This window comes from Triturus cristatus, chromosome 6 (assembly GCF_964204655.1).
Source record: "Triturus cristatus chromosome 6, aTriCri1.1, whole genome shotgun sequence".
Taxonomy (NCBI): Eukaryota; Metazoa; Chordata; class Amphibia; order Caudata; family Salamandridae; genus Triturus; species Triturus cristatus.
In genome coordinates, this window is record NC_140589.1 from 1,648,838,827 (window position 1) to 1,648,861,374 (window position 22,548).

The following is a 22,548-nucleotide window of genomic DNA, read 5'->3' on the forward strand; positions in this document are numbered from 1 at the left end:
ATTGCTGTGTGTCTGCTCTACAGCTGTTACTTTTACTATATTGCCACATATGTTTACCCAGATTACCTATATGTGTGACATGACATTCTGTTGCTATGAAGCACATCATGCTAATATTTGAAAGAGACAATGTGAATTCCATCTAGTGATGGGTAGAAGCTTCAGACACAACTCAAACTTAATTAAAGTATTTGATTGTGTTTAGCCTCAACCTGGACATATAGTCTCAGTATCTTGGGGCCTTTATCTGAACGCACATCCCACAGCACCTTATTGCTAACCATATTTGGAAATTCCTGGACTCAAGTATGTCATTTTTCTCTCCAAGCATCAATTCTGATTAAAACATGGTTTTCCGGTTAAACCTATTAAAACAATATGTAGGGAAAGGTCCCTTTTGCATTTTTAGACTGATGCTGCTGGTGTATGGATTTTCTGAATACTGGGGCACTGCCATCAAAAGCCCAGTGTGTGTACTCTAACCCCTAAAAACATTTAGAATTGACTAATCCCTCATTGGCATATTTATCATCCCTATATGTCCCTAGTTTATGTGACTGTGTAACCAGGGGCCTGTAATTAAATGTCATTAGTGGACTGCAGCACCTATTGTTCCACCACTAAAGTAGCAATTCAAAATGTGTATAGTGTGCAGTTTTAAAACTGCAGATTGGACCTGGACATTTGCCAAACCCTGGTCTTCAACATTAATACTTATATGGCACCCATAAGGCAGGCCTTTAAGACAGATAGGGCAGGGTGAACAGTATTTAACAATTAGGATATGTGTACTTAGGCTTTACTTGTCCTGAAGTGAAAATGAAAAAGCTCCAAAGTAGTTTTTTACTGTGGCAAGGCTGGCTGTCGCATAAAAAATCACTGGGTTACATTATACCACACCTTAGCATATCTAAGCTCAGTTTTGGAACAGATGGAACCATTATTCAACGATTAAATTAATAGGCATTCAAAATCTAAACTGATGGTAAAGTCAGACTTTAGATTACTATTCTGAAAATGCCTCTTTTAGAAATTTAAAGACACACAATTGATGGGCGGAATGCAGAACAAATCAAAACATTCACCCCCAGTCAAGAGATCTGGGTTAGATCCATCATTCTTTTGCTCACCATGCCACCCCAGTTTAGACCTGGCCATATGCAAACAGTCTTGACCCTGTGCCTCATGGGAACAGTCCAGCCCGATCTGCCAAGCCAGGTCCTCCCTGGACCAGAAACAAGCATCCTAGGACCGGTTTTGGTGTTTCACCCCTCTTCAGCCAGGATAGCTTGATTCCAGTGGCACAGTGAGCCCAGGACCCATGTCTGGGCATACCTGGCGCACTTAGGGTGAGAAAGCAAAAGACACACATTTGATGGACGGAATGCCGAACAAATCAAAACGTTCACCCCCAGTCAAGAGATCTGGGTTAAATCCATCATTCTTTTGCTCACCATGCCACCCCAGTTTAGACCTGGCCATATGCAAATCAGTCTTGACCCTGTGCCTCATGGGAACAGTCCAGCCCGATCTGCCAAGCCAAGATTTAGGCTCAGATCTCTGTACTGGGGTGAATGTATGACATTGTTCTGCATTCTGTCCATCAACTGTTGTTTTTGCATCTTTTAGAAAGTTGGCATTTTTCTGTCTAAAGCCTATAGTAGCCCTTTCCGGGATAATTCCCAACTTTCACCTGGAAGCCTATTTGGAGGTGGAAATTGCTCTCAGGAAAGAGAACAAACACCACAACAGCTATAGACATTAGCCTAAAATATGGTTCCTAAATTGCTTACTGTATTCTGGTCTACACTTAGAACAAATGATGGGATGAAGCATTGAATTCAAATCCAGGACTATACAAGACCTTTCACTCTATTAGGAACTTGCTCCACTCTATCAAGATCGCATTGTTTTTATACCATATGCTACTGCAATTTGCCATTTAATCTCTAAATGTCCCTATTTTGTGCATGTGAGATGTCAGAGTTGACATCTCGCATTATACATAGAAGTGTTTTATCTATTATGGATTGCTAACTTCTTCCTAGTTTTATGTTGATGAGGTGACAACAAAAATTATTTAAAAACAATACACTTTTTTAAAGTAAAAAACTCAAATTGTATTTAATGACAACAATTATGTTTTAATCAGAAAGTATGGCATAAGTATTTTGTGTATTATATATATTCTAGAATTTATTTCATGTCAATGATTCAAGAAAAATATGACTGTAATCAAGCAACTTGGACATTTCCTGCTCATTTACTTCATAAAATTATAGCCAAACGCAACACGAAAAAAGGAACATTCCAGTGTCTGAACTGTAACAACTGTAATAGTGAATAGAAGGCAAGGAGATAACAAATCTCCACAGAGGAAAATAGATATATTTACAGGAGCGAGTCACCTGCGATACCGTAAACTCTAAATATTCTAGGAAGTCTCTCTGTGGACTCAGATGTGGAGAAAACAGAGAGAAAGATTAAGTACAAAAGTATCATAGAAACATATGGACTCTAAACACTAAATCACCTGTAGCGTTTCACTTTTAGAAACTTGACAAAATGTTACAAACTCTGGTTCCAGGTATTGAAAATTACTTGGAAAATACAGGGGAGTGGCAATAAAAAAGTTCCTTTAAAGATATAAATTGATGGATTAAAAGGCTTGATTGTTTGCAGCCAAGAGGCCACATACACAGGCTAAAAATGTTATGATTTCTCTGAATGTATCCCTATTTATGAACTCCAATCAAAGTTGTCCTCGCCTTGCATACTACAACAGAAACCAAAGACAGACAATGTTCTGCTTCAACTGCATATAGCTGCTATCACTACACATTGTGAAAAGAAACAGCAACAAGAATAAGACACCACATTTCAAAGTGCATTCTAATGACATAAAAGCTAGTTTTGCATGGATGAAAATATCCACCAGAACGGGATACCTCAAACAAGCAGGCTACAGCAACATTGAGTCTTGAACACAGGTCTTACGAGGGAAGACCTGATCATGGTTTGAAAAACCCTTTTCTGGGTGCGGCATGGCACAGAACATACCATAAGAACTCAGAGTCAGATGTACTATGGGTAAAATATACCAAAATAGTCTTCTTAAATTGAAATAACATCGAAGAAAAGGGGTGAATATACAGAATCTGCAACATTATTAATATTTCTGTCAGCACTCCAGGTGTGGTGAACACATGTTGCTTATACTTCCAACAGGTTCATGTTCCATGATACAGTTATTCCTTAGATGAAGAGGAAGGCCTGCCTGAAACTGCTCTCATCAGAGGACTTCAATTATGGCTGCATTGTGTTGAACATGTACAACAAGAGAAATTATAGTAGTCAGAGTCTCACTATGTGGAATAGGTGAAGCAAAACAAAGATTTCTTTCAAAATATTACCCTTTTAACAAAGGTAAGCAAAGGAGGAGAGAGAGAATGTGAATAAGAGAAGAAAGACAACAAGGATAGTAAGAATATGTATACCCTGGAGACAGCCCGCCAACAGACCCTGACCCTTGAGCCACTAGGCTACAAAGAGAGGGGAATGGGTGGAATAGTATAGCTAACGTTCCAATATCATTCTGTAGGTTACCTCATGAGCGCTGTGTAGTGTGCAGGCCCATCAAACTATATTTGACATAACTGGACAAAAGACTTCGGGGTTAAAGCTCTACAGGAAAAGAAGTTTCTGATAAAAGTAGTGGCAAATATTACCACTAACATATTCTCTTGCATAGTTTCATGCATGTAATTTGTGCTTGTCAACATAATATCACTGTAATACCAGTGCACAACTAATGTTGTCAAGATATTTATAAAGTTTTGCAGAAAGCTATTACTGTGGGGTCACATTATGAGTGCACCGGTGCAGGGTTTATTAATAGTGCACCCCCAGAGTTAACACTACTGAGGGGGTTCTATTATCACCAGAGATGCTAAATTAAAAGGGATTACAGGTGTCACCCTGAGAATCCCTTTAGAAATGAGGAACTGCAAGATACATCCATAATTCTTGGTCTTATTCCCTAGGCAATTCCTCAGTCTCCGTTGCAGTGATTCCCAATGAGTTGTGCACTTCCAGCAGCCAAATTCTCTGGGGAAACAAGAGAGGTCCACAGAGTTTCCTCACACCCTGCAATTCACACAAAAGGCATTATGGAGCATTTGTAGTCAAAATTCTGTGGGCACCTTTATGTTTACGACTGCCATGTGGCTACCTTATATGTAATAACTTCATCCAGTCCTGTCTTGTAGTCAATATCTCTTTGCATTGATGGATTTGTAATAATCTTTTTACCACCTGACACTTGTTACTTTATATTTTTGGGGTAAATGCTGAACACACACAGCTTGTTTCACTGTAATCATTCTGTGGGGAGACAGCTCATCTCACAAGCACCTATCTTCTTGGGTGAAGTGCAGTTGGAATGGAAGTGCCTCCCCTTTTCAACAGTACCTCTCCTAAGTGGATTCCTGCTTGGGAATCAGCGCAAGAGGACAACTTCTGTGCAGGATTCGACCCACTAGACCACTGCTATAATCTATTGTTGTTGTTGTACATCTTTCTCATTACTGTCCTGTCCCTTGCTGCTCAGCCATGAGTGATGTCACTTGGAATGTTGGTGTGTGGGACTGGAGGAGTTGGCAGTTGGAGAGATGGGGCTGAGCAGCAGGGAGGCTGCTCCTGGTGGGGCTTTACAGGGGCTTTACAGGGGCTTTACAGGGGCTTTACAGGGGCTTTACAGGGGCTTTACTGGGGCCTAGCTGAGGCCTTACATGAGATCTACATGGACTTTATGGCTAACCAATAAACCTATAACTTGTTCTAAGCCACCTGTCTACGAGACATCCTTGATTATTACACTGGCGACGATTTGGAGGAACTAACGCGTGTGCTGGATTATGCTTTATGAAGCTTAAAGGATTTTCAAGGGAAAGGAACTCCATGATTAATTCAAGTAAAAGGACTTCAAGTAACTTCAAGAGTAATTGTGTATTGTGAGGAAACTGACGCTCAAGCCCCACCAGTGACCAATCCATCGGTCGCCCTAATACGTAAGTGCCTCTTGAATTTTCCTTGGATGTACAAGAATCTGACTGACTGAAAAGAAGCCTGGAAATGTGCTGTGACTTGTAATTTAAACCTTTCATGTGGAAGAGCGTCTGTGGCCAGCGCAACTTTGACAAGCTCTTGTTTAAACCTACTCTTCCTGTTAGGAACTGTGCTTCCTGAAACTCTGTTTGAATTTTGACATTTGTCATTGCTTCTTGAAATTTTACTTGTTCACGCTATGCTGGCCAAGTCCTTAAGAAGGGTGTGATGCTGTGTGGCATGGTGAAATCGAAGTGCATAGGAACAGCACTTGTAGAGGGTTTACCTACATATTCATAAATGCAACTAAGAGACAGTCAAGTGCTGAAGATGTGCGCTAAAGAGAGGCATATGGGGAGTTGTGACACCGTGACAAGTAGCGATCGAGGGCAGACTTCGTGCCTTGGTGCTTGAGAAGAGCGACGCGTTTTTAAAAGAAAATTACATTAAAAACGAACTTTAGTTCAAGTCTGACTTCCCTGTGTACAATGCTTGGCACGTTTGTATTTCGTGAGGTACTGACTGACAAGGTGAATTTCATGTAAAGGAAAGTAGAATTGTACTGTAGGACTGTGTCCGTTCGACAACTGCCGTTTTGCAGTTTAAAACAGTGAGGTGCGTATACAATCAGCGCGCGCACTCTCACCTGAATTTACTGTGTAGCGCTTTCTAGTAATCAGATGAACACAGCTCACGTTTTTACAACTGGTCTCGGATTCTGTGGACTACAGTGGTAAACCTGCCTGTTACACGCTCTTCAGCATGAAGCTTGAAGCATGAAGCCACGTCGCTTACCTATGTCTGTTGCCATGCTGTGACGGGCCGTTGGTGCAGAAGGTGTTCGTTGGTGCGAGAGATGTTCCTTCTTCGTTGTCATCCTGGGAATGATGACGCAATGGAATCCTCTTCCTGACTCGGCGGCCGGAACGTGATGCGATGCGCATGGTGCGCACTACACTGTTCTACTTTCGTCAGCTTCATGTGGATCTGTGAGACGTTCAGCTCACGCGTCAACTCTCGCGTACTTTTGGCATCCATTTTGGATTGGGAGATTTCAGAAGGATCTCCTGCTTTCTCGTTGCGTGTTCGTGGTAGCGCATTTGAGACGCGATGTACCCACAGGTCTACTGATGTGGCACATTCTTCATGAGGAATTATTTATTTTCGTTTTCTGTACTGTGCACGAGAGGAGTAAAATGCGGTAATAATGCAAACAGACATCGTTCTTTGTTCTTCTCAGCTCTTTCCGTGTCAAGACCTCGGGTGAGAGTTCGCTCACCGGTGTTCATCTCTTGCTTTTGTGTTCTTTGTTTTAATACTTATGCTCTAAATGTTTAACGTACGATCTCCTAACATTATATTGTGTTTGGGTTTCTAAAGGAGGTGTATAGGGAGGTGTAGTGTGTTCTGTGTGTTTTGGGAAGTGTTTTCTTCCTTATTACAGTGGTCAGTGTATCATAGGGAGGTGTATTTTTCCCTATTGCAAGTCCGGAGAGTCTAAGGGAGGTGTTTTCCCCTATAGGGAGGTGTTTTCCCCTATTGCAGTAATTGGAGTTCATAGGGAGGTGCGTTTCCCTATTTCAATGTTCTTTGTGTCTAAGGGAGGTGTTTTTCCCTATAGGGAGGTGTTTTCCCCTATTACGGTATTGGAGTTCATAGGGAGGTGCGTTTCCCTATTTCAATGTTATATGTGTCTAAGGGAGGTGTTTTCCCCTATAGGGAGGTGTTTTCCCCTATTACAGTATTGGAGTTCATAGGGAGGTGCGTTTCCCTATTTCAATGTTCTTTGTGTCTAAGGGAGGTGTTTTCCCCTATAGGGAGGTGTTTTCCCCTATTACGGTATCGGAGTTTCATAGGGAGGTGCGTTTCCCTATTTCAATGTTATATGTGTCTAAGGGAGGTGTTTTCCCCTATAGGGAGGTGTTTTCCCCTATTACAGTGATTGGAGTTCATAGGGAGGTGCGTTTCCCTATTTCAATGTTATATGTTCTAGTGTGTACCATCTAATTTGTTTCTCTGGGGAGGGGGATGGTGTTCATCATTCTTTTGTTATAGTTATTTTCTTGCGACTTTTTGCTGATTTGGTGTATAATTACTTGCTTAATGTTTTTCCTTTTTGATTTTGTGCTATCTTGATTCAATGCATATCTTTTGCTTGTTTTTCTAAGGAAGGGAGATGTGCTATAATCTATTGTTGTTGTTGTACATCTTTCTCATTACTGTCCTGTCCCTTGCTGCTCAGCCATGAGTGATGTCACTTGGAATGTTGGTGTGTGGGACTGGAGGAGTTGGCAGTTGGAGAGATGGGGCTGAGCAGCAGGGAGGCTGCTCCTGGTGGGGCTTTACAGGGGCTTTACAGGGGCTTTACAGGGGCTTTACAGGGGCCTAGCTGAGGCCTTACATGAGATCTACATGGACTTTATGGCTAACCAATAAACCTATAACTTGTTCTAAGCCACCTGTCTACGAGACATCCTTGATTATTACAACCACCTTGGCCTTTTTCATCCGGGGAGTGCCCCTACAACAAGGGCATATGTTTCCCCTCCTACAAAGCCCTATATATTTCTGACCCGGGGGTGGGGGGTGGGGGGGGAGGTGGATTTGCCCCCAAGTGACCAGACAGGCTTGGGGGCAGATGGCAGATTTTATGGCACGACACGGAGGCCATATTATGCAAATCTCCTTTATTGCCACAGCTCAGCAGCAACAATTGAAGAATACAGAACTTCAATGAACATTCCAAGTAACTATATAGTCCCTTCGCGACCAGCCATCTTCCTTCTTTGTTGCTGCTGCTCAGAAAGATAAGTACTCCTCAACTTGTACCTGATTTGTTCTCTCTATATATGTGTTTATTCAAGTGTTTATATAGTTTAATACCCTATACTGTTCTCTGGATTACCTTTCTCTACCTTCTATCCTTGTTAGGATCTACTTTCTTGTAATACTTTACAATGCGCTCTTTCAAAGATTAATGTGGTATTTCTTCAGAGATCAACCCTTATTTGATATCCTTTTCCCCTCCGATTCCACTCTGGATCGGATTCACTCGCTTTTTCTGTCTCCCTTTAGCCGCTTTCCGCTCGCGCTCGCTGTTTCCCCAGCTCGCTCGTTACTATTATTATGTTTTGATTTCTAGCCTCGCGGCGATCACGCTCGCACTTATACAACCCCCCGCTCGTGAATCTCACCTAATGTCCCCGTAGACGTTGAGGCTCGTAACCTCGCATAATGTCCCCGTGCACCCATTCACGCCTTCGTTGAGGCTCCATTCCCGCGCCCGCACAGTCCTCCAACCCGGCCGCTTCAAGACGTCTCTCTCGCGTCTGAGGCAGTCGGAACTTAGAGGAAAGACCATTAGCGGGCAGCCACGCTCGCGTCTGCGGGCGTGGCAACCATTTTAGCTTTTGGGATCCTTTCACCAACATAATGATGCGTCCATTTTGCTGTCTTGGGAACAATTCAGGCTTATCTATTCCCCAACTGCCGCTTTATCGTCTAATCGCCAGAGCATCCACCAGAGCGCCTGAGACTCGTTATTTAGCAGCCAACTGCTCCAACCTTGATAGGACTTAAATAATTTAAAAAAAGAAAAAGGGGGAAAGAAAAAGGATTACCCTTAGTCACTCAATATTAATTTAATCTTAAGATAATCATAATGTCCACCCCCAACCATCTATTGATGACAGACTGGAAGACCTCATCAATAAAGCAGTGGAGAAGGTAATTGGCTCAATTGACGACAAAATTAACGAAAAATTTGAATCCTTCTCCCTTCTACCTTCCACTTCTACACAAAATGAAGGAGCAAGTAAGGCTCCAAAAAAGAGGTCGCATGGAGATAAAGAAAGACCTGCTTTATAAAAAGCTAAAACGAGCGCACCTTTTTCACGCTTGCAAGGCGGTGACAAGACTGGTGCCTCGGGCACCCAATGTGGGCAAGATATAGGCCCTGAGCTTCCAATTATTATCAATAATGAGGACAAATCCGACACTGAAATCGATCTGTCTTGCTCCTCTGGCTTCAATACTGATGCTGAAGACACACCAAGGGGGACGGGAAGCTCCGAAGAGGTTTCAAAGACCTCACAAACAACATGGGAATCTTGGACCCTTTTGGAGACCCAATGTTTGATCCCTTATTAATCAAACATCCCTTATCCCCGGAATGGACCCCATCCCAACACATAGCGGAGTACCTCACCTTCTGGCTCAGGAAGGAGATCCCCCAAGAAGTGAGATCTAGATTACGCTCCGAATGCCCGAGACCCTCCCTCCCAAACAAGATAGCTGCAACACCGGAGCTAGATCCCAAAGTTGTGGCACTTATAATTAAAACTGCAAGAGACCCGAGGAAGGGGATAGATAAAGGCTTAAAATCATGCCAAGACCGCCTTCTTGACGCCATTGGCCCCCTTACTAAAATTTTTGAAATGGCTGAATCTGCTTATCTCGAAGACTCCCTAGTTGATCCAAAGGAACTAAGGGAGTGGGTCCAACGGGCTATATGCCTTTTAGGAAACGCCAATACCGCTATTTACACCGAAAGAAGGAAGGGAATCCTGTTTAAAATAGATCCAAAACTAATCAAATTGGCAAAAAATGACCCAGGTCCTTGCTCACAAGGCTTCCTCTTTGGTGAAGACTTCATCAAAGACATGGCCAAATACGTCGGCGCATTTAATTCCATTCAGAAATCACAAAAGGACATAAAAAGGGTATTCCAAGATCGGGTTTTCACCCGGGCCGGGAGAATACGGGGTCGTTTTCCCGGCCGAGGAAACTCCATTACAAGACCCTTCATGTCCCGTGGAGGGAGATATAACTCAAACTTCGGGAGTCAACAATTCTATCCCCAAAGACAGAGAAGTCGACGACGTCCCTTCAGAGGAGAACGCAGACAACGCTCCTTCTCATCAAGTAGGAATCTTGAAAGACCTTTCAGATATCCCTCCAAAGGTGGGTGGGAGACTACGTCAATTCGCAAACAACTGGAATTTAGTAACCAAGGAACCTTGGGTCTTAAACACAGTGAGAGGTTACAAGATAGACTTCACCCATACACCTTTCCAATCAAATCACCCTCGAGAAATTACTTTCTCACACACAGACAAACTTCTGGTTTCCCAATAAGTAAGAGATCTTTTAAGCAAAGGTGCGATTGTAGAATCAAATTTCATAGGTTTTATCAGCAATATATTTCTAGTAGGGAAGAAAAACAAAGAACAGAGACCCGTCATAAACTTGAAAGAGTTAAACCAATGGGTAGTTTACCAACATTTCAAAATGGAAGGGATACACCTCCTAAGAGACATTCTTTGGAAGAGAGACTGGTTAACCAGACTAGACCTAAAGGACGCTTACTTAACAATTCCTATCTGGGGACCTCACCAGAGATACCTTCAGTTCTTCTGGGAAGGGAAATTATTCCAGTTTCGGAGCCTTCCCTTCGGTCTTTCATCCGCCCCTTGGTGTTTTACCAAGGTTCTCCGACCCGTCACCGCTTGGCTCAGACAGAGGGGAGTCAGACTGATTATTTATCTCGACGACATCCTCATTATGGCACAATCAAAACAAACCGTATCCCTTCACACAGATCTTACTATTCGCCTCCTACAGCATCTTGGCTTCATCATAAACATGAAGAAATCTTGTATAATCCCAAGTCAACAGACACAATTTCTGGGCTTCTTAGTAGATACTATAAAAGCAGAACTGAAACTTCCTTCGGACAAAGTAAGGAAAGTGAGGAAAGAACTCAGGAATTTACTCAAACTAGACCAATTCCCCTTAAGATACTTAGCAAAAATACTAGGCCTTCTCTCTTCAACAATTCAAGCGATCTTTCCGGGCCCATTACACTATCGAGCCCTTCAAAGACTCAAATCCAGATCACTGAGAATGACCTTCTCCTACTCCCATTTGATTTCCCTCGACCAAGACTCGAAGAGCGAGGTTCTTTGGTGGTTGAAGAACGTAGAGGCATGGAATGGCAGAGCAATTTTTGGGGAGGAACCAGACCTTATAATAGAATCGGACGCGAGTTTGGAAGGATGGGGAGCCAGATGTGGGAACTCATCCACAGGGGGTCGTTGGACTCTTCAAGAGAAGAAATTGCATATCAACTGCTTAGAATTATTAGCAGGTTCATTCGCGATTCGTTGTTTCACCCAGAATTCTGCGAAATGCTGTGTAACGTTACGGATGGACAACGTTTCCGCAGTACGTTATGTCAGCAAACTAGGGGGTCCTCACTCGAAGGGTCTGTCGGACCTAGCGAAAGGTTTCTGGGACTTTTGCTTGAACAAAGGAATATCAGTCGTAGCAGAACATATTCCTGGTCTGAACAATGGTGTAGCAGACTGGTTCTCGAGGAATTTCAAGGATTCCAGCAACTGGAGACTAGACAGACAGATTTTCTTAGCCATTCAGAGCAGATGGGGTCCTTTCCACATGGACCTATTTGCAGATCGTCTGAATACCCAGTTGAAGAACTTCTTCAGTTGGAGACCGGACCCTCAAGCTCAGAAAGTAGACGCATTCCTCCAAGTTTGGAGAGGTCTGGCCCCTTATGCTTTCCCACCCTTTGCCTTGCTTCCCCGTCTTCTTCTTCATGCTCGTCGCTACAAAGAGAGCATGGTAGTGATAACTCCTCTATGGAAATCCCAAGCGTGGTTTCCAATAATTCTAGAAATGTCTATCGACTTCCCCATTCTGATTCCTTCTTTCAGAGAGGTACTCATAGGGCCAGAAGGAGAGATTCATCCCCTGGTAGAGCAGGGTCTCTGTACAAGGAAAGCTTATCGATTGGCATGGAATAAATGGGTTCGCTGGTGCCTTCAACGAAGTTATGATCCCATTTCAACTGATCTAGTTCATGCGGTCAATTACCTTTCTGATTTATTTACTTCTGGTCTATCTTATAGAACCGTTAATGTTTATAGATCTGCTATCTCTGCTGGCCATTCTTTAATTAACGGAATTTCCGTTGGGCAAAGTTTATTAACTAAAAAAATAATGAGAAGTATGAGAATTCTCAACCCTCCTTCCGCTAAGTACACCGCCATGTGGGATGTCACTCTTATTCTTAGAACCCTATCCTCTAGGGGAGATAACTCTTCTCTTTCTCTTAAACACATTTCTTATAAACTTACAGTTTTACTTTGTCTAGTATCTTTTAGAAGAACCTCAGACGTTAAAGCTTTAGAAATCTCTAGCAGGGCTTTTCAACCTGAGGGAGCTTGTTTCTTCCTCAAGAAGAGAACCAAGACTATGTCTTCCTCCATCTTTTATCCCTTTTTTCTTCAAAACGAAAGACTCTGTGTTGTTAAGTGTCTGAAAGAGTATGAGAAAAGAACAGAATACCTGAGAATGAACGAACAACAACTTCTCATTTCTTATAGGTCCCCTCATAAAGCAGTTTCTTCTCCAACCCTAGCAAGATGGGTGAAAGATGTTATGCATGAAAGCGGAGTGGGTGTATCTGTTTTTGGAGCACATTCCCTTAGAGGTGCTTCGGCTTCAAAGGCCTTTTTTATGGGTGGTGGTCTTCAAGATATCCTTAGGGCAGCAGATTGGTCAAATGATACTATGTTTAAGGCTTGTTATTTTAGACCAATCCCTAATGTGATTGATAATGTTCTTAATTCACTTTAAACTTGCATAATATGGCCTCCGTGTCGTGCCATAAAATTTAGATTTTTCACAGCCTGCTGGGCAGAAAATCTGGATTTTATTAAGGACACGGAGGCTAATATTATCCCACCACTAATGATGTATATCCCTCCCTATGTGGATAAATTTTATTACGTGGTATTATTCTTTTCTTTCAGAATGAAAAAATTGCTTCCTTCGGACCACTCCTTACAAGCTTTCCTTCAATCATTTTTGGCTGTTTCTTCTCGTTGATGGATCTTTCATCGCAACTTTGACAAAGAAGGAAGATGGCTGGTCACGAAGGGACTATATAGTTACTTGGAATGTTCATTGAAGTTCTGTATTCTTCAATTGTTGCTGCTGAGCTGTGGCAATAAAGGAGATTTGCATAATATTAGCCTCCGTGTCCTTAATAAAATCCAGAGTTTCTGCCCAGCAGGCTGTGAAAAATCTAAATTTTCCCCAATCTGCCTACCACAGGGAGGCAGAAAGCACCACTAGGCACCAGGGAGTTCCTTTTTGTAATATCTATCTGGTGTAGGGTTGGCTCTATTGGCATCAGAACGCAGTCCTCCACCCTTAGGGTCCAGACAGTCTTTCTGCCTCTTGTGAGGCAGACAGGTAGGTTTACTCTCAATCTTCCGACAGAGGACATGAAGTAGTCAAAAGAGGTGAGCAGAGAGAAGTCTTTACCATAACATAAAAGTATATATTTTTTTTAAAATCTTTCGTTTTTTATAAACAAAATTAGATACAAGTATTATGCCCACAGAATTCTATAATTGTAATTTTATTTGTTTTTATCAGACAGGCTACGTAAAGGGAGCCTTCATTCTGAAATGGCATGGCAAATTAAAAGTAGCTGACATATGACTGAGTGTCAGCATCATCGAAACCTACATATTGGATTTTTAAGGAGTAAAAGACTACCTGAAATAAGTCTCTTTTTACATAACAATGACATCTTAAAGGTGACATTTTGGAGCCCACAAACATTTCACCCATTTAGTTAGATGAGCGAGTGACCCACATAGATTGAATGATAGTGTTGACTGCTGATACATGTAGCAGTAACATGTTATCCATTTTGACTCACAGGGTGTCTCCAATCTTTGTCCTGAGAAAGGCCCTGCCGGATGTTCTAATATCACGTTTGATTATTGGAGTTGAAATGTCCACACATATATCTGTCTGCCTTACTTCTTTGAGCTGCCATTTAAATAAGAAACGTATGCGCGAACCAGCCTTATTTTAAACATACTGGATAGTAGACAGATTTAAGAAATATGGTTTAACACCTTGCATATATTACACTTTCAATACTTGTTTTTCTTTTTTTTTGCATAAGCACTTTATACACTTTGCACACGGAGCACCATCTCTAGTTTTGTTGTGGAAAATTACTAGTCTGAGATTATATACTTATTTCTACAAATTGAACTGCTTTTTGTTGTTTCTGTGTATATGTACTCTCCAGATCTTGTTTGGCTGATGGAAGGATCTTCTGTGTAAGGGCTTCGTAAAGGAGCAATAATTAAAATTGAGACAACAGAACTGCACTTTCAGTTGCTTGCCAACACATACCCAGGTAATGAGTAACATAAGGTAGCCCTCTACTTTGTTGTGCTACTGCAAACGCTAGCGCATCAATAGCTCAGGCAACTATTAGTCACACCAGGTATCTCATCCAGTATAATCTGGACAATAGAATCCTGCAAATGTTGTCAATAAATCTAACAATGTTAGGAAATGTGTCAATTGCTCATCCAGGATGAAATGACTGGACATCCACATAGGCTGACTCTACACCTTGGTTCGGCATACAGCCATAAAGCCAATCCCACAGGAGGTTGGTAGCATCTGTAAATGTCTGCAGCTGGATGGTGATGGCTTTGTGTAACATTGGGGGTGTGGGGGCGTCTTTCAAAACCAAATAATAAGGTACTGGTTGGCCTGTCTTCATATATTTTAACGCATGAATCAACAGCAAAAGTTCAACTTTTGAATATCTTAACTAAATTGATTTTTTTCTCCAAACTTAAGGCACAAGACCAAGACGCAGTTTTAACATGCATCCTGATTGATAAACTCGTGTTGCATACTAGCTATACGAGACTGCCTTTACAAAGAATCCAACCCAGTCCACATTGATTACAGCTGTTTTAGTCTCTAGGATATCAACAATGACCTGTTTCCTTCAATAACCTTAGAAAGGGTTCCTTAAAGTAATGCAATCCCGAAAACTTATATGCCCTTCCTTTCATAGTTATAATATACAAATTTTCTTTCCAGAGTTACGGCTGTTGCCTTATTTGAGTCCTTCTGCTGAGAATATCAGTAGCTCTGAGGTAAAAAAAAGTCCTCAACCTCTAAGTTGATGATATTATGCTCATTAGAACTCCAACCTCAGCCTCTTTTCACCTCTGGTGACTTTCCAAATAGTCCAGAGTAAAGTAATGTTACTAACATGAAGTAAGGACTGTGATGCGCAAGAAGAACATACTAGATACAATGCAGCTCACATATACAAGTGAAGAGGTTTATACAAATAACAATGTTAAATTTACGAAGAGGCTAGGACTTTGCATCTGAAAAATTTACTTTTTTTCGTATTACAATTTGCTGCTGAGCAATTTAACCTCCCAATCTGAAGGAAGGCTCCTGTCTATTTCATTATTTGCTTTCAAGATATTTACATTTATTGTGAATGTTTAGTGTATTTGCTGATAAAAATATGAATCAAAAACTACCAATCCAAGATAGCAAGTGGGTCATCTTAAGGTTTGACATACTGACATTTAATGACACAATGAAACACGTGTGGAGCCTCAAAAGTTAATTATGAAATAATGAAGTTCCCAGCATAAAATATTGATGCAAATAAGAATTCTCACATTTAAAAGGAAGAACCATGCCATTTTTACAGATTGAAAATGCTAAGAGGCTGAAAACATAAACAACAAGTATAAAAACTGTGGAAAATCATATTAATGGATGTTGTTATTTTCAGTGAGTGAAATGGAAGGCAAGAAATTGAGCACTCAGTCCGGCTGAATAACGCCTGAGCTTAAGTGCTTTTGTAGTCAGTTCAAACAAATCACCAGCACCTTTCCCCCTTACACCTACGCTATTAATATTTTACAATAATGGCAGCAATTAGAAAACGTCATGCTGGAAAAAGTAAACTTTCTTGCTGAGAATGCATCTGAAATTGTCCTTTGAAAATATGAATAATTTAATCAGTAGAAAACATTCGTATTAATTTAATGTCAGTTTGTTAAATCATGCCTAGATTGTTGATGTGGGAGGACATCCTACAGACAGCACAACGAGCTTCCAACATTTGTAGATTGGAAAAACACTCAGGCTGCGTTCAGCAACTCCGGAAATTTTCTGTGGGACGCTACTACATGAGAGTTTTTTTTTCTAATCTGAAGATTAATAATACTTTTGAATACTGTGACAGATGAGGACGTAAATATGCGATGTCTGGATCAATTTATCAAACTTCCGCCAATATATTTTCACAGAGTCGAATTAACTAGCTACAACTTGCAGCTGGTTCGAATGCATTTTCAAAGTAGTTTTGTGTTCCCATATCAGTCCCAAAATCCAGGCATTATGTCAGTAATTGGAGATAGTACAACATTTTCCAACACGCATTGGCAAAGCCAAAAGGTCTGGCCTTTTAAATTTGCCCAATGGGCTCTTGGTTTTTCCGATGCTTGCTTTCTTTGGCATTCTAGATGCAAAACAATATTGCAAAAAACCCTATCTTGCACTATATTATTGTCACCAGAGGTTTTCCACTTGATAAGTATTTGATGATCAATGCAATGGTTTTATAAGAGAAGTCAGTGGACTCGCGATTGCATAAAGATGTTCTTGTTAGACATATAAGGTATTCCAATATTGTAAAAAGTGTATATATGATTATCAAGAGTATAGGTGAGGTATAAGATATTAATGCATGCCTTTCATAATGAAATCACTTATATTGAATGTAAGCAGAACCACAGAAAGGTATTGCATAGCAGTGTTTATCTTCCATTAACAATCAATATGCAGTAACCCAGAGTGCTGTTCACAGTTACTATATCAATTTCAGTGCATTACAGCTCAAAAGAAATATGAAGTTTCATTTCAAAATAGAGATGGGATATACAGAGTGTTAGCAGGTATATCATATACAGGATCATAAGTTATCTTCCCCTATAACGCTACTGAAAATCGTCCCTTGCTATTAAATACCCGCCCTCCTGCATTACTGATTAAGCTCAGCTGTGCAACCAGGCAGTGTGACGCTATGCAGTGCCTTTGTGTGCTCTCTTGCCCAATCCCCGTTTCCCTGGGCTTACTGTTAAACTACACAGTAATTCTGTAAAACCGGTTGTGGGTAGGGGTGTGTCCAATTCATGTAATATGGGAAATTTCAGCAAAAGTTTGTAAAATTATTCATAATTATGCAAAACACACATTTGTCATTTCAAAGTATATTTTAGTGAAAAGTGCAACCTTGCATCCATTTTTGATGTGATAACACAAAGCAAAAGCACTGAAAATAACAGATGCGTGTGTTCTGTTAATTCATTGCATTCCCGGTAAACGTTTACCATGAATGGCACATTTGTTGTAAATGTTTACCATGAATGATGCGTAATTACATGAAGTGGTGTAACTGCACAATTTTGCGGAACAACCATAACATAAAATTCCCATAAGAACACCGAGTATGCCAGCCTACTCTAGAAATCACCCAGATCTAGTTGTGGGTTCTCTGAAGTGTGGTAACTTCTATTGTTTCTATTGGATATCAATTGCAAGGTGAGAGATAATCTTGACTTTTCAACGTGTAAGAAATGCCAACCCATGGAAAAGCTATGTGAATCAAGAGCATGTTTTACCCTGGGAAATTCATCACAATTAAATCTAGAGTAAGAAATAAAAGGTCTCAAAAATGTTCTGTAAATCAGTAATGGATATTTGGGAGTAATTCACACCTATTACAGGACTAAGACACAATTGATCACATAAAATGATTTTGGGACATGGGTCCCGATATGTTTAAATGTGGAAGCCACTACTGCACAGATCAGTGCTGTTATTATGCCTTAATACAAAGTTGTAATTCAAGTACAGGGTAAATACATTAAATGGGCACAGGGATACATAAACCTTGTATACTTTCCAGTAATTACTGCTACACTGAGTCCTGTTCTTCCTTGGTGTGGGTATTACATTATGAGGGCAAGTCCATATCTGAGCACCAGAAAACTGTGCTGACCTCTTTTTTCTCAATCTAAAATGTATGTTCGTGTGTTTCCCTGAGAACCATGCCTAGGCCAGATGTTTCTCTAGTATCTTGAATATGGACTTAACCCTCACGAAGTAAAGATTGTATTAAGGAAGAAGGACATGCTGGAAATCATCTAGCACTCTTACAAAACAAAAGAGGTCTACAGTCATACTCATAACAATTAGAACCTTAACATGAGGCTATTGGTTTGCATGTAGGACATACTATTTTCTCTTACTATGTTTTGGTGACCAATCTAACTCCCCTAACGTGGGAGGTTTCTTTTTATTTTATTGCCTGACCTAGTGGAAATGAAAACAAATTTAATTTATGGAAATCATTTAATTTAAATGTAGGAACGAAAAGCATTATAGTTTAGTAAAATTAATTCGGACTAATAAAGCCAACATTAAAAATTGCTAATTTATGAAAAAAAACTTGCTTGGCCAGACTTAATGCATAGCATAGCCCTAACTCCACTCTCACATAAATGATGTTCCCCTGTTGCATTAATCACTAAAGATTCCTCTTTTTCTCATATAAATGGGGAGCTTCTTTAGCGAATAAGGCCCTGCATGATGTCATCATACCTCGTCTCTTCTGTGGCAATGAAGAAACCATCATCAGGAGCATCAAGCCAGTTTGGTCTCAGTCTCTTGACCCCTGAAATGGTGCTTTGCTTAAAATTGCTTATGCCAGCTTGCACGGTCTTTCCATTCGTCAAATGTGAATGGTGAACAGCATGCTGCAAAGAGAATAAGAGCAAAATAATAATGATTTACATCATATTGTGCTTCTTATGAAGTGTTTGAATATTGGACTCTAAAGTCACCTATGAAATCTACCTAGGGGACAACAAACCTTGTAATGAAACCCTGATTCTGTCCCTTAACTCATTTACCTCCCTAAAATTCATTCCTTAGTACAACTGCTCTCAGTCTACAACAGCCACACTGATCCTACTAGTAGGCTGAATAAACTCAGTAGCATTGGAAGCTTTTAAAAAGCACTCTCAAGAACTTGAAAACTTTGGGCAGATTCCATCAAGGATTAAAAAGGCAATGTATTTGGATATTAACTTAACCAAGAGAATTTAGCCCGAACAAGAACTCAATAGACCAACACAATGGTCACATTTAGCAATCACCCCTTCAGGCACAAGTAAATTGTCCAAATAGGTTACTGCTTTTAACAGTCATCTTAGAAACCTCAATACCATTTAACGTGGGACCTGTCTTCATTACCAAAGCCATAAGAAAATGTAGATTTTTCACAGCCTGGTGGGCAGAAAATCTGGATTTTATTAAAGACAAGGAGGCTACGATTATGCAAATCTCCTTTTATTGCCCGATCGCAGCAGCAACAATAGAAAGCGTTTAGAAATTTTAAAAACATTCTAGTCAAGTATAAGCAGAGTAACATGCAGCCATCTTCCTTCTTCCATCGCTGTAAACAAGATAAATCCAAAAGTTGAACTAAACTCCAAAAATGAACACTCCCCAAATACTACACCAGATAATTGTATCCACACTCCTGCAAATCCAAAAGAAAATATAAATAGTATGTCATTAGTTTACCTAGGTGAGTAAAAATGCGGTGGGATAATCTTAGCCTCTGTGTCTTTAATAAAATCCAGATTTTATTTCAGGATACTGAGGCTAACTTTATGCAAGTTTAACACATTATCAATTGCATTTGCAAGAGGTCTAAAATAGCAACTTTTAAACATATTCTCATTTAATCAATCTTCCACCCTTAGGATGTCTTGCAAGTCATCACCCAAAACAAAATCTTTTGATGCTGACACACCTCTAAGGGAATGCGCTCCGAATTTAGAGACATCCACACCAGCCTCTCTCATCACGTCTTTCACTCATCTTGCTAAGGTGCAGGAAGACACGGTGCTATGAGGCCATCTGTGTGAGATTAACAATTCCCAAAACTTTCCGTTCTTTTCTCTCTACTCTTTCAGGCATTTGACTACACAAAGCCTTTCATTCCCCTCAAAGTAAGGGTAGAAAATGAAAGTAGATAGAGTCTTCATTCTCCTTTTACTGTAGAAACAGACTCCCCCGGGTTAATATGCTTTGCTGGTAACAACCGAAGTTCTAACATCCGAAGTCTGTCTAAAACCAGACCAAGTAGGACTGTCAGTTTGTAAGAAATATGTTTCAACGATAAAATAGAGTTCTCACCCCAATCAGCTCAAACATGTAAAACGTCACTATTATCCCATAAGGAAGTGTAATTCGCTGTAGGTGGATTTAGAACTCGCATGCTACGCATGATTTCCTTGTCAATAAGTTCAGACCAAGAGATATGTCATCTAACAAACAGTGATCTGCTGCTATAGCTGATCTATAGAGATTTACTGTTCTGTAGGACAAACCTGATCTAAACAACTTCGTTAGATAGTTATGTACTTGGACAAAATCAGTTGAAACGGGATCGAAATCCCGTCAAACACACCAACAAACCGATTAGTTCCATTCCTGCTTTCCATTTTCCAGATGCCCATGAATCTGATATGAGTCAGAAAGCATCTGTGGAAAGCCTTGGGATTTCCCACTATCTCCTGAAATCCTCCAAGCCATCGGCACGAGTAGGCCCTCTTCTACTAGAGGATGGAATTTTCTCTCTGGTCCTAGGATTACCATCCCTGCAGGTTGGTACCAGCATAGGAAAGTCTACTGTCATTTCCAACATTATCGGAAACCAAGCCTGTGATCTCCAGAGTGGGGTTATCAATACTACAGTTTCTCTGCAGTGTTTGAAGAACATTTCTTGGCAGTCTGGCAAATGGCAGCAAAGAATTGGGTGTTAAACCCTACCAATCCTTCAGAAAAGCATCTACTCCGCAAGCCTGTGGGTCTGATTTCCATCTGAAGAATTCCATCAACTGTGTGTTCAATCTGCCTGCAAATGAGGTCCATTCCAAAGGACCTCACCTCTCCTGAATACTGAGAAAGACATGTCTGATCAATCTCCAATTGCTTTAGTCCCGGAAATTCCATGAAAACGGTTCCGCTACACCATTGTTTAATCCAGGAATATATTTAGCTTCAAGTGATATTCATCTGCTCAGACAGTAGCCCCAAAAATCCTTCGCTAAGTCTGCAAGACCCTTGAAATGAGGACCGCCCATCTTGCTGACATACCTTACAGCTGACACGTTGTCCATAACATCACAGAGCATCTCATCATACCCTGACTAACAATTCTAAGCAGTTGATGTGTAACTTCCTCTCGAGCTGTCCACCAATCCCCTCTTGCAGAGTTCCGACATCTCACTCTCCTCTCTTCTAAAGATGCATCCGATTCTATGACCATCTCTGGTTACTCCCAAAAAACCTAGCTTCTACAACAGTTGAATTGTCGAATTGGTGTTTCTCAACACTAGTTCCCTGCACTGTCCCATTATCAGAATATTTTCCAGGTAAATTATCACCCATAGCCTGCCCACTACCGGGTGCAGGACTTTGGTAAAGCTCCAAGGTGCTTAAGAAAGACCAAAAGGGAGGCTGCAAAACTCCCTAAGATTACCCTTCCAAGGGCAGCAGAGGTATCTCTGATGTGGGGGCCAGATTAGGGGAGACAAATATGCGTCTTTGAGATTTAGTCTTGTTAACCAGTCCCCATTCCTTAGAATATCCTTTAACAAGTAAATCCCCTCCAGTTTGATGGTAAACCACCCATTTGTTTGTTTTTTTCAAATTAATCATTGGTCTCATTCCTTTGTCTTTCTTAAAGAACAGAAAAATATTGCTGATGAAACCTCCCCAGGTTTGGGAGGCCTCCCAGATAGCCCCTTTTGCTTGTAAGTCTTCTACCTCTTGTGTCACCAATTTTGAATATTCCACGGAAAATGTTATTTCCAGGGGAGTTTTCTTCTGAACAGGATTATCTATCAAATCTAGCTTGTACCCCCTGACAGTATCAGAACCCAGGGCTCCTGCGTTACCATTGTCCAATTCCCACAAAACTGGGCTAGCCTGCCCCCTAAATTTGCAGGGGTATCTGAAAGGTCTCTCGAAATGTTTACCTGCTGAAAATCCTCTTTGCCTCTGATCTCCTCTGGAGGTCCTGCTGCAGAATCTCTGTCTCTGCTGATAGAACCCTTGGTAGGATCCAAAGCTATGTTGTCCATGTCCCAAAATGGGAGTGGATGAGGTTTGACCTTGGCCAAGAAATTAACCCCTCATACTCCTAGCCCTGCCAAAACCTTTTCTTAAAATACTCTTTTAATATCCTTTTGGGATTTTTGTATTGAACTAAAAACCCCTATGTATTTAGTCATGTCTTTAATGAATTCATTCCGAAGGGTTAGCCCTGTGAGGAAGGGCTCCCTTCTTTACTTGTTAACTCAATTAGCTTGGGGTCTATTTTGAGGAGGATACTCTTTCTCCTTTCATTGGAGAGGGCAGTATTGGCATTTCCTAGGAGGCAGACAGTTCTTTGAGGCCATTGGTGCACTTAGGGTTAAACTG

The 22,548-nt window shown here is 40.9% G+C and overlaps 1 protein-coding gene across 3 annotated transcripts in view; it reads right to left on the minus strand.

Moving 5' to 3' along the window:
* MTA3 (metastasis associated 1 family member 3) overlaps positions 1-22,548 on the minus strand; it is a 988,675-nt gene that overhangs the window by 74,863 nt on the left and 891,264 nt on the right. Inside the window, exon 18 of one of the 3 annotated variants that reach the window (XM_085612803.1) lies at positions 18,652-18,806. The exons of the other annotated variants lie outside the window; for them this stretch is intronic. Coding sequence (XP_085468929.1) covers positions 18,652-18,806 — 155 coding nt within the window. The remainder of the gene's footprint in view (positions 1-18,651; positions 18,807-22,548) is intronic. 3 annotated transcript variants of the gene reach the window in all.